Source organism: Podarcis bocagei (assembly GCF_964188305.1).
Source record: "Podarcis bocagei genome assembly, chromosome: 7".
In the NCBI taxonomy this organism is placed as follows: Eukaryota; Metazoa; Chordata; class Lepidosauria; order Squamata; family Lacertidae; genus Podarcis; species Podarcis bocagei.
In genome coordinates this window covers 61,853,737-61,866,462 of record NC_138132.1, presented here as the reverse complement: position 1 = coordinate 61,866,462, position 12,726 = coordinate 61,853,737, and the positions used below count along the sequence as shown (strand labels likewise).

Here is a 12,726-nt window from a genome sequence, read left to right as displayed (position 1 = left end):
GTTTTTAGGGTTGGTATCCAATCACAACAGGTCCCATCAGTGGAAGGGTTTCAGTTTGCAGAATGGGCCCTTGCCCCCCACCTACCCCACATCTGCTCCACACCTTCCCCAAATCTGCTCTGAAGCATCTAGGGAACCCCTAGAACAGGTTCAGGGGGTACGCAGCAGAAGAGGAGGAATGAAGTCCTATTGCACAAGTGAAATTCAAAGTACTCTGGGAAGGGGAATTGATTGTTAAACCACTCTGGGAATCATAACAATTCTTTTTTAAAAAATAATTTTATTTGTAATTTTCATTTATAACAAATAATAATTCAATAACAAAACAAACAATTCTCACATATCAAACCTTGACTTCCCTCCCCGCTTTCAGAGAGTCCATGAATTTACCCTTTTTCTTTCTTCTGAATATCCCAATTAACTCTATTTATTCTTTTCCTCATCTATTTCATATATATTTTAGAAACTGAAAGTTTTTAACAATAATCCTGCTAATTTCTTAATGTGTATACAATTTGTTTGTAAATATTCAATAAAGGATTTCCATTCCTTAATAAAAGGTTTGTTGTCTTGATTACTTATTATTCCAGTAAGTTTCGTCATTTCTGCATAATCCATCCATTTCCATAGCCATTCTTCTTTCGTCGGGACTTCTTTTTCTTTCCATTTTTGGACGAATGTCATTCTTGCGGCAGTAGTTGCGGCAGAGTAACTCTGGTCCCATAATTCCCAAAAGAAAAGCTTCTGTTTCTTTTGTTTGTTTGTTTGTTTGTTTGTTTACAAAGGGTCTCCTAACAATTCTTAGCATCTTTACCAAATTACATCTGCTAGAACTCTTTGAAGAGCTATGACTATTTAAAGCGATATCATAGTGTTTTAAGCATATGGTGTGAATGTTACCACCATGTCCTTGACTACAACACCAGTTCAAATCCCCCTTTACAATTTCCTGAGTTCCTTGTGAGGAAGTATTGATTATTAAACCATTCTGGGGATTGTGAGGGGAATAGGGGACCAGAATTCTTTGGGCAAAGTTCTGACTGTTTACAGTGGTATCATAATGTCTTAAAAGTATGGTATGAACATGGCCACAATGTGGTAAATGTGTTTTTGGCTATGACACCAGTGAGGCTCGAACCCTTGAGGTCCTTGAACCAGTCACCCTCTCTCTCCTGGCCAAACCAGGGGCGCTATCACGAGCTCCTTAAAGAAAGGGTAGGATAACAATGTAAGGAAATAAAAAAATATATATAGGGCAGTCCCTACAGCACTAAGTCGGATGGAATTTCACTCTCCTTGTTCCCCCATGGAATAGTTGTTTGGAGGCATGGGAAGTAGCCAGTCAGCTGCTGCATTCATGTAGTCGTACTGGGGCTAGAGATTTTATTTTCAATGATAACTGCAGCAGAAGCATTTGTGCACCCTGCTAATCTTCAGCGATGAGAATGAATTTCTCGGGGATTGTTTGACCTCTAACGGGATCCAAAAAGAACATGAGGAATACAGGAAAAAAACTGAGGTGGGGGTGGGAGAGAATCAGACGATGGCGACAAGCAGAACTAATATGTTGTAAAAGAGAGCGCTGTTGAACATGGTATACAATGCATGATTTACAACTATTTTTCTTATGATAAATTGGAAAATTATCACTGACCTTTTCCTTTACTTGAAAGTGGCATCTTAAGAGCTAGAGAGGTAGTGGGAGGGAGATAAGTAAGGGATTTTTTTAAATGATTGTTTTGGGGGAAAGAGTGTGCCTGGAGGAAATAAAAATGTTATATTAAACAGGGGAGATTTATTACTTTGTTAGGATAAAGTTGTTTGAGGTCTTAAAATACAGTTGAACCAACTGCAATGGAAACATTCAAGTATCTGGACAACTAGTTTTCCATATCATTACAGGTTTGACTGATAAAATAGCTATGCTGGAATATTTTCTTCCTTGGAACACCAAGCAAGAAGTATACCAAGACTCTGTACTCCTATGCGATTGTCTTAGTGAAGGAAATTCATTGCACCCTCAGATGAATTTCTGCACGCCCATCACTGGTGAGCACTTGCTCCAGTGAAGTCTCCCCTTTGGCCTTGCTGCTTTGCATGACTGTGATACACAACACCAAGTGAGAGCTGGACCATAAAGAAGGCTGATCGCCGAAGAATTAATGCTTTTGAACTATGGTGCTGGAGGAGACTCCTGAGAGTCCCGTGGACTGCAAGAAGATCAAACCTATCCATTCTGAAGGAAATCAGCCCTGAGAGCTCACTGGAAGGACAGATTATGAAGCTGAGGCTCCAGTACTTTGGCCACCTCATGAGAAGAGAAGACTCCCTGGAAAAGACCCTGATGTTGGGAAAGATGGAGGGCACAAGGAGAAGGGGACGACAGAGGACAAGATGGTTGGACAGTGTTCTCGAAGGTACCAGCATGAGTTTGACCAAACTGCGGGAGACAGTGGAAGACAGGAGTGCCTGGCGTGCTCTGGTCCATGGGGTCACGAAGAGTCAGATACAACTAAACAACAACATTAAATACACACATAGTATTAATTCGGCCCTTGCAATTGTAAGCGACACACCCTTTCCCTCTTGGGATGTTTTATTACCGACTCAGGAAATTACATGGCTGCATCCTATACTGGACTTCGAGAGTCAGACGAGGACCTGGGAGTCAGATGAGGACCTGGGAGAGGCGAGGGTTGAAATTCCCCTGCAACTGGCCAAGAAGCTCATTGGGTGTGACCTTGTGCCCATCACTCGGCTTCTCAGCCTAGCCTACCTCAGAGGGTTGTTGTGGCGCTTAAACATGCTACCTTGAGCCCATTGGAGGGAACAAGCAGTATATAAACAAACTTCCTTATAGGCAATTGTGACAATTCACCCTTAAAAAACACCACCACCAATTTCATTTCATTCCCCCCTGTTAATATTATTAATCATTTTATTATCATTATCATTGCTATTTATGAAAAGTTGTTTTTATTAAAATTCAGTAAAAAGTATTTAGAGAGAGAAGAAACACCCCGCCCCCTTCGGCTAGGGTCGCCTGCGCAGGCGCAGCTCAAACTTCTTAATCCATCCTCTATCATGCACGCAATGACGAAGGCGGCGACGAAGACTCCCAACTCCTCTACGACCACGCCCCTTGGCCCTCTCGTCACCGCTCCAGCCACGCCTCTCCGTTCGCCCTCTTTCTCTCCGGATAGGAGAGGGAGGGGTAAGTTCCTCCAACGCGCCTGCGCCGTTCCTTCTTACCGGCGTCTGCCGTCATCGCGTGTGCGCGTCGCACAGCCTTAACGTCGGACGCGAAGGTGACCGGCCGGAGGGGGAAGAGAGAGGAGAAGTTGACTCCGACGTCGCCATGTTGTCCGTGGCCGCCCGCTCCGGCCCGTTGGCCCCTTACCTCTCGGCCGCCGCCCACGCCGTCCCGGGCCCGCTGAAGCCCTTGGCGGCCGGGTTGGCTCCGGCGGCCTCGAAGCTGCCGCTGGACCCGAAGCGGCCTCTGCTCTGCCGGGAGTCGCTGCAAGGCCAGGCCGCCCGTGGGGGGCTCGTCGCCACCGCCAGCCTCAATGGTGCGGGCGGGGAAGGAGGGCGGGGGGCGGTCGGCGCTGCTTGAGCAGGGCGGGGTGTGGGGTCGCTTCGCTTTCTCTCTGCCTCCCCTCCGTCCCACCCGAGGTTTCCAGGGTGGCTCAGAGGCAGGACTGGAAGGCGTTTTCTGTGTCCCCTCTGGGCTTCATGAAGTCTAGGGAAGGTGACAGCAAAACGCCCGTCGTGCATCATAGTAGTGGGCAAGGGCTGCCCCACTTCATTGAGTCATTGATTACATTTATATCCCACTTCCCCCCCCGCCCAGGAGATCAATGGGGTGTATGTGGTTCTCTTCCTTCCACGTTTTATCCCCAGCACAATCTTGTGAGGTAGGCTAGGCTGAGAGGTGGTGACTGGCTCAAGGTCACCCCGCAAATTCCATTTGCTGAGGGGGGATTTGAACCCTTCTTGCCCTGGTCCTAGTCCAATGCTTTAACCCAGACTTTCTCAACCTTGGGCTCCCATGTGTTGTTGGACTACAATTCCGGTTTTCCCCACCTAGTAGGTCCAGTGGTCAGAGTGGTAGTGCAGCGACATCTGGGGACCCAAGGTTGCTCTAACCACTGCACCACTCTGGCTCTCTCACACCTTTAGGCTGAAGGGTGCTCACTTGATTCAGATGCTGCGGTGTACAAAGCAGTTTCCCCGCACACAATTCAGGCTTCTCCTGGCTTTCTATACTAAGGGAGAACCTCCTGAATGGAGTGGTGCTGTGTCTGAACTGTGCCACCTCAAACTTCATATGTAAAACTAATATGGCAGGGATTGGCCAGATCACCTTCCTGACAAAGTTGTTGCTGTGCAGTCATTAAGAGTAGCAGCCCCCTAAACCTAGTGCTATCCAAATGTTTTTTGGACTACCATCCTTTGCTTGATAGTCATGTTAGTGGGGGTTGTGGGTCAAAATATCTAAAAGGCACCAGTTTGGCTTAGAGTGTTGGACTACGACTGGGGAGGCCCAGGTTCATATCTTCACACACCTGTCAAGTTCACTTGGTGACATTAGACAAGTCAACATAAGCTGCGTCATACAGTCAGACTGGGTCCCTCTGGTTTGGTGTTGTCTATACTTGGCTGGCAGCTGTTCTCTAGAGTTTCTGTCTCTCAATCTAACCTACTTTGCAGGGTTGTGAGGAAGAAATGGGGGAAAGTTGAGATATCTGTAATAAAACGTGTGAGTTTTCTTTACGCAGGGAATTATATTTGCCTCATTGGAGCTGTCATGCTGAAGATGGAGGCTTACATGATTGAATGTTCCTTTGTACAGAACAGAAGTCCCTGCATGAAGGCTTGGTAGTAGCTTTCTACCTTGGTTTCCTGTTTGTGGGGAATATTCTTACGTGGAGTATTATTTTCTGGCTTGTACTACTCCAAGACTGCATAATGGAGCTTGCATGATTGACTATCCCCACCCTGGCAAAAAGACACAACCAAACCCTCTACCAAAACCTTAGGTATTAGTAAGAAATCAATATGGGGAAGGGACATTGTTAGGTGTAGAGCATTTGCTATGCATGCAGAGGTTCAGTCTTCGGCTACTACCACTGAGTAAGATAGATCAAAAGTCTGACAGTACAAGTGTTTTCTTTGGAAGGAGTATTAAATCACACAAGTTTTTACCTGCAGCCTCAGAGGTGCAGTCCAGAGAAAGATTTACCATATTAAGAATTATTCCTGAAATGGGAGTTGGAAGGGGTTAGATTTGTATAGTGTAAGGATCGTATCTGTGTTTATCTGTGGCCCCAGCATAATGCTCGCCACCCCACAGGTTCCCTGTTAGCTGGTTCCTCATCACATATCACCAGGGGATAGAGTCTTTTTGTTCTCACTGTTGCAGGATCACTAAGTTCAGCCCTTCGCTTTTCACTCCTCTAGAGAAACTAACCTTTCACTTGCATAATAGGAAGTAAAAGCTATACTTGGGGATGCTGTTCGTATATAGGCTGAATTTGTTCCTTTTCCCAAATTGAAAATTGGGAGTGGGGTGGAATGTTGGAGGTTGACTTTTTGTATAGAAGAGCCCTGTTGGATCAGAGAGCATCATTTCTAGTCCAGTAGCCTCTTTGCAACACTCTCCAGCCAGTAGTACTTGAAGAAACAGTACACACACTGCCCCAGTTGTTTGTTTCCAACTGGTAGTTTTCTAGTTTATTGTTTTATGTATTTAAGATGTTTATTTTAGTTATTTAAAATATTTTATTTATCTAACTTATTCATTGATTAAAATATTTATATACCACTTTCATTTAAAAAGTCAAAGCACTTTACAACAGTAATACATATGTACAATAAAAGCATGTAGATACTTAAAATCAGATTATCAATTATTGCAGAAAGATGTTTTCTTAATTGACTACATAATCTTGGCAGGAAAGAAAAGCTTTCAGCAGATGTTTAAAGGTTAAAACAGAAGGTGGCTGCTGAATTTCTTTTCAAGGGACTGGGCTGATGACACTAAAGGTTTGGTTTCATGTGTGTGTCAGATGAGCCTTACCAATTGTCTTTCACTTGAAATCACAAGGTGGTGTTTAGTAAAATTACAGTACAAAATGAAGCAGCAGCCAATGGGTCAGTGGAGGCCTATTAAATGTGATCAACTGATACCTATTAGCCAGCAAATAAAGTAAGTTTTAGTTTATAAAAGGGCAGGTGCTAAGTTGTCGGACTGCTTGGAAGTCGTGGCACAGTTATAAAAAAAAATCTGATACAGTATTTTCAGCATAGACCTAGTTTGGATTATTTGCTACAAGGTTAAAATGTAAATATCCCGTGTATTATGGGCCAAGTATAAAGTGGAGGATAATATGCTACTAGAGGGAATTGCAGAAATGGTTTAAACTTTCTTTAAAAAAATGTGTTGCTTCATTAGCTTTTTATTGGATGCAAATAGTCTTCTGTTTAACTTTAGACCTTGAAATTAAGTGTGTATTAGCTTGTCCTGAAAATCTTAACACAACCTTCATTTAATTTCTAAGGAAGCAGTCTTCAAAAAAATTAAAAAATCTTATTATAAAGAGATGCTCTTATCCCTTCATTAGTTCAAGCTGGTTGCAAACACTTATTGCAATCTCTGCACAATGTCCCAAGAGATCCTAATTACCTTGAGCTTGATTCCTGAATCCCTTAGTGTTATTGCCCTTAAGTCAAAAAATAAAACTTGCACTTGCATTCTTACGAAGTCGCATTTTTACGAAGTGCCCTCATTTCTTAAAAAATAAACAACTTAATGAAGGTGCATGGTATTGAGCTGTTGTGTCTTAAAACAGTTACATATACTCTAGTAAAAATAATTTTCCAAATACTCCTTTGGATTTGACAGAGTTATCATGCTAAGTGAACTTTGTTGATTCCCCCCCTCCCCATCAAATATTTTAGCTTAACTAATTCCTCCAATTGGAAAAAGTTGATAATATTTTCATAAGCGACATAAAATCACCTATCCAGTTTGGTTTACCAAATATGTCAAGCATACAAAATTGAATTTGAGTCAGTTTGCATTGGAAGCTTTCTTATTCAAAGTTTTCCAAAAAACCCTAATATTAATGCATCTAAAAGAGATACTAATCCTACTCTAAACTTTAAATGTAATTTCATAGGCTACAGTGTAGCTAATGATGCCAGCATAAGTTCACTTGTTTGCTTGGCTAAATGTAAATCAAGGTACTTTGGTTTAACTGGTTTGTAGATTAGGCCATAGAATCCCCCATAAAATGTACAGAAATCTTCTAAACTTGTCCATTAAAAGCGCCTTTTAAAAATTTAGTCAAGTTCTAGGGTTGCCATATTTTGAAGAGCAATCGGATAGCCTCAAATCGGGAGGCTCTTATAAAGTCTAAATGGTGGGTCGACCCCGGCGCTCAAACCTACAATCTAGTATATATCCCCACTAGAATATCAAAGGATGCAAAAGTCAATAAGGCGGGAGTGATGCTTTATCAGATGACTTTACGCCTTAATTTAATTATATTAAATGGCAGGTGTCCTCCAGATATACCAGGAGAGTTCACCCACCTGGGGTTAAAATCAAACAGTGTTCTTGACTATGTATTGGTTTCCCGGGATCTATTTTTGAATGTCACCTCTTTTAAAATTGATAATGCCCAATTTAATGACCATCTTCCCCTGACAACCAAGTTATGTGTTGACTGGCAGCTGCTCGAGCGCTCCCACCCAATCCCGGTGATTGTGGAGCCGTCCACTAAAACAAAGGGGATTAGCAAAAAAGAGAACACATCTGCTGACTTCTACTATTAGCAATGAATCGTTATGACAACACTCATTTTACATACTCGTGAAAAAGAGGGCATATAGCAACCCTATAAAGGGCTACTGGAGTGGGTTTAACAAAACACTTTGGAATAGCAGGGATTTCTTTACAGCATACAAGACACACCAGATTTCTCCCCCTTACTCCAATATAATCATATTTGTGTTCTTTTCTGGTATTTACTATCATTTGATGACAATTTATAGGCTTCCCAGCCAGGAGATAATAGATTTTCATGTATAATTGCAGGAGGAAATAAATTGAATGCCTGCACCTCCATAAGGTGATTTAGTTCTTGTATGGAACTTGTATGAAAATCGATAGTTAAATGTTCATGATAGTTAGTGTAGTACCAAAAATATAAATTTTATGGAGTCAATCCATTACTAGTATAATGTCCTGTAATTTTTAAAAAAAACAGCAATTGGTTTTCTCCATTCTTTTGCAGCTCCTGCTAGCATTCGTTACGTCCACAATGATGTCGCTGTGCCTGACTTCTCTGACTACCGTCGTCATGATGTAACAGATGCTGCAAAATCATCCCAAGAGAGCAGTGAATCCAGGAAAGTCTTCTCCTACTTTATGACAGCAACAACCTGTGTGGCGACAGCATATGCTGCTAAGAATGCTGTCACTCAGTTCGTCAGCAGCATGAGTGCTTCTGCTGATGTGTTGGCATTGTCGAAGATTGAGATCAAGCTCTCCGATATTCCTGAAGGCAAGAATATGACTTTCAAGTGGAGAGGGAAGCCTCTCTTTGTGCGTCACAGAACCGCAAAAGAGATTGAGCAAGAAGCTGCAGTATCTTTGACTGATTTAAGAGACCCCCAGCATGATTTAGACCGAGTAAAGAAACCTGAATGGATCATCCTGATCGGTGTTTGCACCCATCTTGGCTGCGTACCCATTTCAAATGCTGGGGAATTTGGTGGCTATTACTGCCCCTGCCATGGGTCGCATTACGATGCGTCTGGCAGAATCCGCAAAGGTCCAGCTCCATTAAATCTCGAGGTTCCCTACTATGAATTCCCTTCGGAAGATTTAGTTATTGTGGGTTAAATTTCTGGATGCCTGGCTCTTTATTTCCTGTATGTATGCAGAGGAAGGAGGCTGGTGTTCATGTAATGTATTTAAAATAAAAAAAAAGTTGAGTGGAAAGTATGGCTAACTGTCCCAAGTCACTGTTCAGATCTGATTTTTTGTGTACTTGGTTAGTTTTAATAAAGGATTAAAGTGCTTTCCCATAATGATGTGTAGCTTGTCTATAATTAGTAAAGCAATTGAATGTTTTCTATGAGAAAATCAATACTTCTTAATAAAAAATAGTAACCTTTTTGGATGAAAAGCTATGAACCAGACAACTGAGATTTGGATGGGTCAGTTTGCACAGGAGTTTTTGCTTTATGTGTGAGCAGGCCCAGCCATCCTTGGACTCATACTGAGAATCTCATGAGATCTGATAGCTTGTTGGGTTGTAGTTGTTGTTTTAAAGCTATAGCAGAAATAAGCTTCTAATGCCTTCCATCATTGTGTGCCCCTGGTGGAGGTTGCACTTGCACTAGCTGCTATATGATGACAAATACAATTTATTGACCTTGTGCTCTGACATCTTTAGCCTCCTGGATGCATTTGGAGAGCTTAGGCCCCTCACCTTGACTGAAGAAATAAGAGAGTCCAACCATCTTCTGTTGTTATCAAATAAACAGCTAGGCCTTTCTCAGTCACTTTCCCATGGTAAGATAATGGACTCTGATTGATATGCCATTCATGGGTGATTATGGGACACACTGGGCTCCCATTATTGCAGTACTGTGTCTAGTTCCTGTAGATCTAATTGGCCATGCTGACTGGGGCAGATGGGAGTTGGAAGTCGAGCAATTGTTTGAGAGCTACAGGACTCCCATCCCTGGTTGTAGATAGAGATCAGTGATCAGATACTCTTCCACATTTATGTTGGAGAAATAGAATGAAAAGTTGTGGAGTAACATCTGGTCAATGCATCACTAAGTTTCAAAATATACCATGCAGCTTGAAAGCTAGCCAAACATGAGTGGTGGTGGTGGTATTATTATTATTCTTTAAAAAAATTATGACAGCCCTTTGGATTGTGATCATACTTTCTAGATTTGTGTGTTAATGGAGCAGCCAAATCTGAAAGTAAATCTGGTCTTTGTCCAGGAACCTTTGAATTAAAATGAGGCAGCAGTTTCTGAGCACAGAAATGCCTTATCCTGCAAATATATATTTTATTTTGTTAGAGAATTGTTCCCTCTCTTTTGAAGACTCACTGATTGATTCCCTCCCCCCTGCACCCCACCAGGAAATAGAGATGTAACAACCACAACCCTTTTGCTTCAAGCACTGAACTTCTTACACGACATTAAAGGCATTGAGTCTGACACATGAAAGTAAAAGTTTGCATTTGTTTTTTCAGCTTTATTCCAGCTTACAAATGATGTATATGGTCAGCAAAGCGGTCAGTCAGAATACTAGGATACATAAAATGCAACTTAAATACAAAATGCACTGATGTCCCAGCTACACTGTACTTCCCAAAGCAACTCTTTGATCTCATGTAGGCTTCCCTGATGCGCATGGTGTCTGTGAACATTTCTGCACTTTGAATTTTCTGTCACCCAGTCTGTTCTACCAGCCAATAATAATGATACATGGAATGTTGAGGTGTAAGGTGTTAACACATAATATACCGTATTTTTCGCCCTATAGGACGCAATTTTTCCCCTCCAAAAATGAAGGGGAAATGTGTGTGCGTCCTATGGGGCGAATGCAGGCTTTCGCTGAAGCCTGGAGAGCGAGGGGGGGTCAGTGCGCACCGACCCCTCTCGCTCTCCAGGCTTCAGGAAGCTCTCCGCTAGCCGTGGGAGAGCTGCGCGGCTAGCGGAGAGCTTTCCTGCACCCAGAAGCTTGGGGCGTGCTGAGCTCAGTGCGCCCCAAGCTTCTGGCTTCGCGCAGTTGTCCGCTAGCCTGGGAGAGCAGCGCGAAGTCACGCAGCTCTCCCAGGGCTAGTGGAGAGCTTTCCTGCCCTCAGAAGCTTGGGGTGCGCTGAGCTCAACTCTCCCACTTCGCGCAGCTCTCCCACAGCTTGCGGATAGCAGCCTGTTCTGGGGACTGGGGTCAGGGGAAGCTCGGGCTTCCCCCGCCCCAGCCCTACACCTGGGGGGGGGTGTAATTTTTTTCCCTTTATTCCCCCCCCAAAAAAAAACCTAGGTGCATCCTATGGGGTGAAAAATACGGTAAATAGGTGTTAGAAATATTTGAGAAATATTCAGGCTAATAATATGTCTGCCCCAAAAGCACCACTTGGGCAGAGTGTCAAGCATTGGCATTACTTTAGAAAGTCAAGGTTTGGTTGGAAGTAAGCTACAGCAAAACAATCCATGACAAACCATGCCACTTGCTTGTTTCTGCAAAATTGTGCCATGAAAATGAACAGAAGGACAGATTAATTTAATAGTGCAATGTCAGTTACAAATATCATAAACCAATCCCATGCACCTTGTGTTCTAACAAAGCTATTGTGACCTGCCAAATACAGAGATGGTGTTTTTCAGATCTGAACGAAGGTAGGTAAAATACAGAACACAATTCTGTATTTTGCACAAGAATTCTGCAAAATCTTGAAAAGACTAATTCTTTAGCAACTGCTTAGTATAATTATTTTAGGCCAAAATATATTGTGGTTGCTTGCATCTATGTTGACATGCTACTTTTTAAACTTTTTGGGGGGGCATTAACTGGATTTAAAAAATTGTTCATTGGTTATAGAATTCTCTGGTGGGAATCATAGACTAGTAGAGTTCGAAGAGATCCAAAACCTCATGTAGTCCAATCCCCAGCAATGCAGGAATCGCAGCTGAAGAGTCATTGACAGTTGGCCATCATCCCTATGTTTAAAAACCCGATTGGGAGAGCCCAATCGCCTTCTGAGGGAGCCCACTGTCAAACAAGTCTGAATGTCAGCAAGTTCTTCCTAATGTTTAGTTGGAATCTCTTTCCCTGTCATTTGAATCCATTGGTTCACGTCCTACCCTCTGGAGCAGCAGAAAACAAGCTTGCTCCATCTTCCATGTGAAAGCCCTTCAGATATTTGAAGACTTGCTTCTGGCTACACTTACCCAATTCCCTCAACCATTCCTCATAAGGCTCGTTTTTCAGATGCTTTAACATCTTGGTCACCTTTCTTTGCATTCGTTCCAGCTTGTGTGCTTAAGGCATGAGGCAAATCCATTGACGTTAAGTTCTTTTATGGTTGTGTTTAAGTAGGCTACAAGGAGATTGGAATGGCTCTTAATGCCAGAAATCTAAACACCATTTAACTGTTCCTCCCCTACCCCGCCATGAAACTTTGAGAACTATGGTGGTATTAAAAGGGATTGGATATCCTGTAACAACATTCTGTAAGGTGCCTTTCGGACTTCCGGGTTAGCGCCATCGGCAATGGCAGAGTTCCTCTGACCGAGAGGAACCCGCTCCGTGAAAATCGGGTCTTGCCGCCGCGGCGAAGGCGGAGACCCTTTAAAAATCCCAGGCGGAGGAAGCCTGGGAACGTGGGATTCGGCTGACACCAGGAGCGCCTCCCCTACTCGCAGGGAAACCCTTTTCAGGGATCTGAAGCGACGTGGGGTGAGTGGCGTGGTGTTTTGAATCAACCGCTACTTTTACGGAGTGAAGCTGCACAGCCGTTGCTGGAGAGCGCTGACTTTTTCCTGTGGACAATTGGACTCTAAACAAGTACCCGTGAGTAGAACGGAAAATTGGATTAAGAAACATTTTAATTTGGCACTGAAGCGGGAAGGTTCTAAACAGGAAGTCCGCCTTCCATTTTTGTAAATAGATTAAAGCAAAAACTTTGC

General features: G+C 43.0%; 2 protein-coding genes across 2 annotated transcripts in view; both read left to right on the top strand.

Annotated features, from left to right (window-relative positions):
• The window catches only part of LOC308590908 (uncharacterized protein F13E9.13, mitochondrial-like), a 546,161-nt gene that overhangs the window by 507,544 nt on the left and 25,891 nt on the right, over nucleotides 1-12,726 (top strand). The window lies entirely within an intron of this gene.
• Nucleotides 3,291-9,099, top strand: UQCRFS1 (ubiquinol-cytochrome c reductase, Rieske iron-sulfur polypeptide 1). Its single transcript, XM_081201294.1, has 2 exons — nucleotides 3,291-3,569; nucleotides 8,301-9,099. Exons 1-2 carry the CDS (start codon nucleotides 3,359-3,361, stop codon nucleotides 8,909-8,911), a joined length of 822 nt encoding a protein of 273 aa, XP_081057420.1. The 5' UTR covers nucleotides 3,291-3,358; the 3' UTR covers nucleotides 8,912-9,099.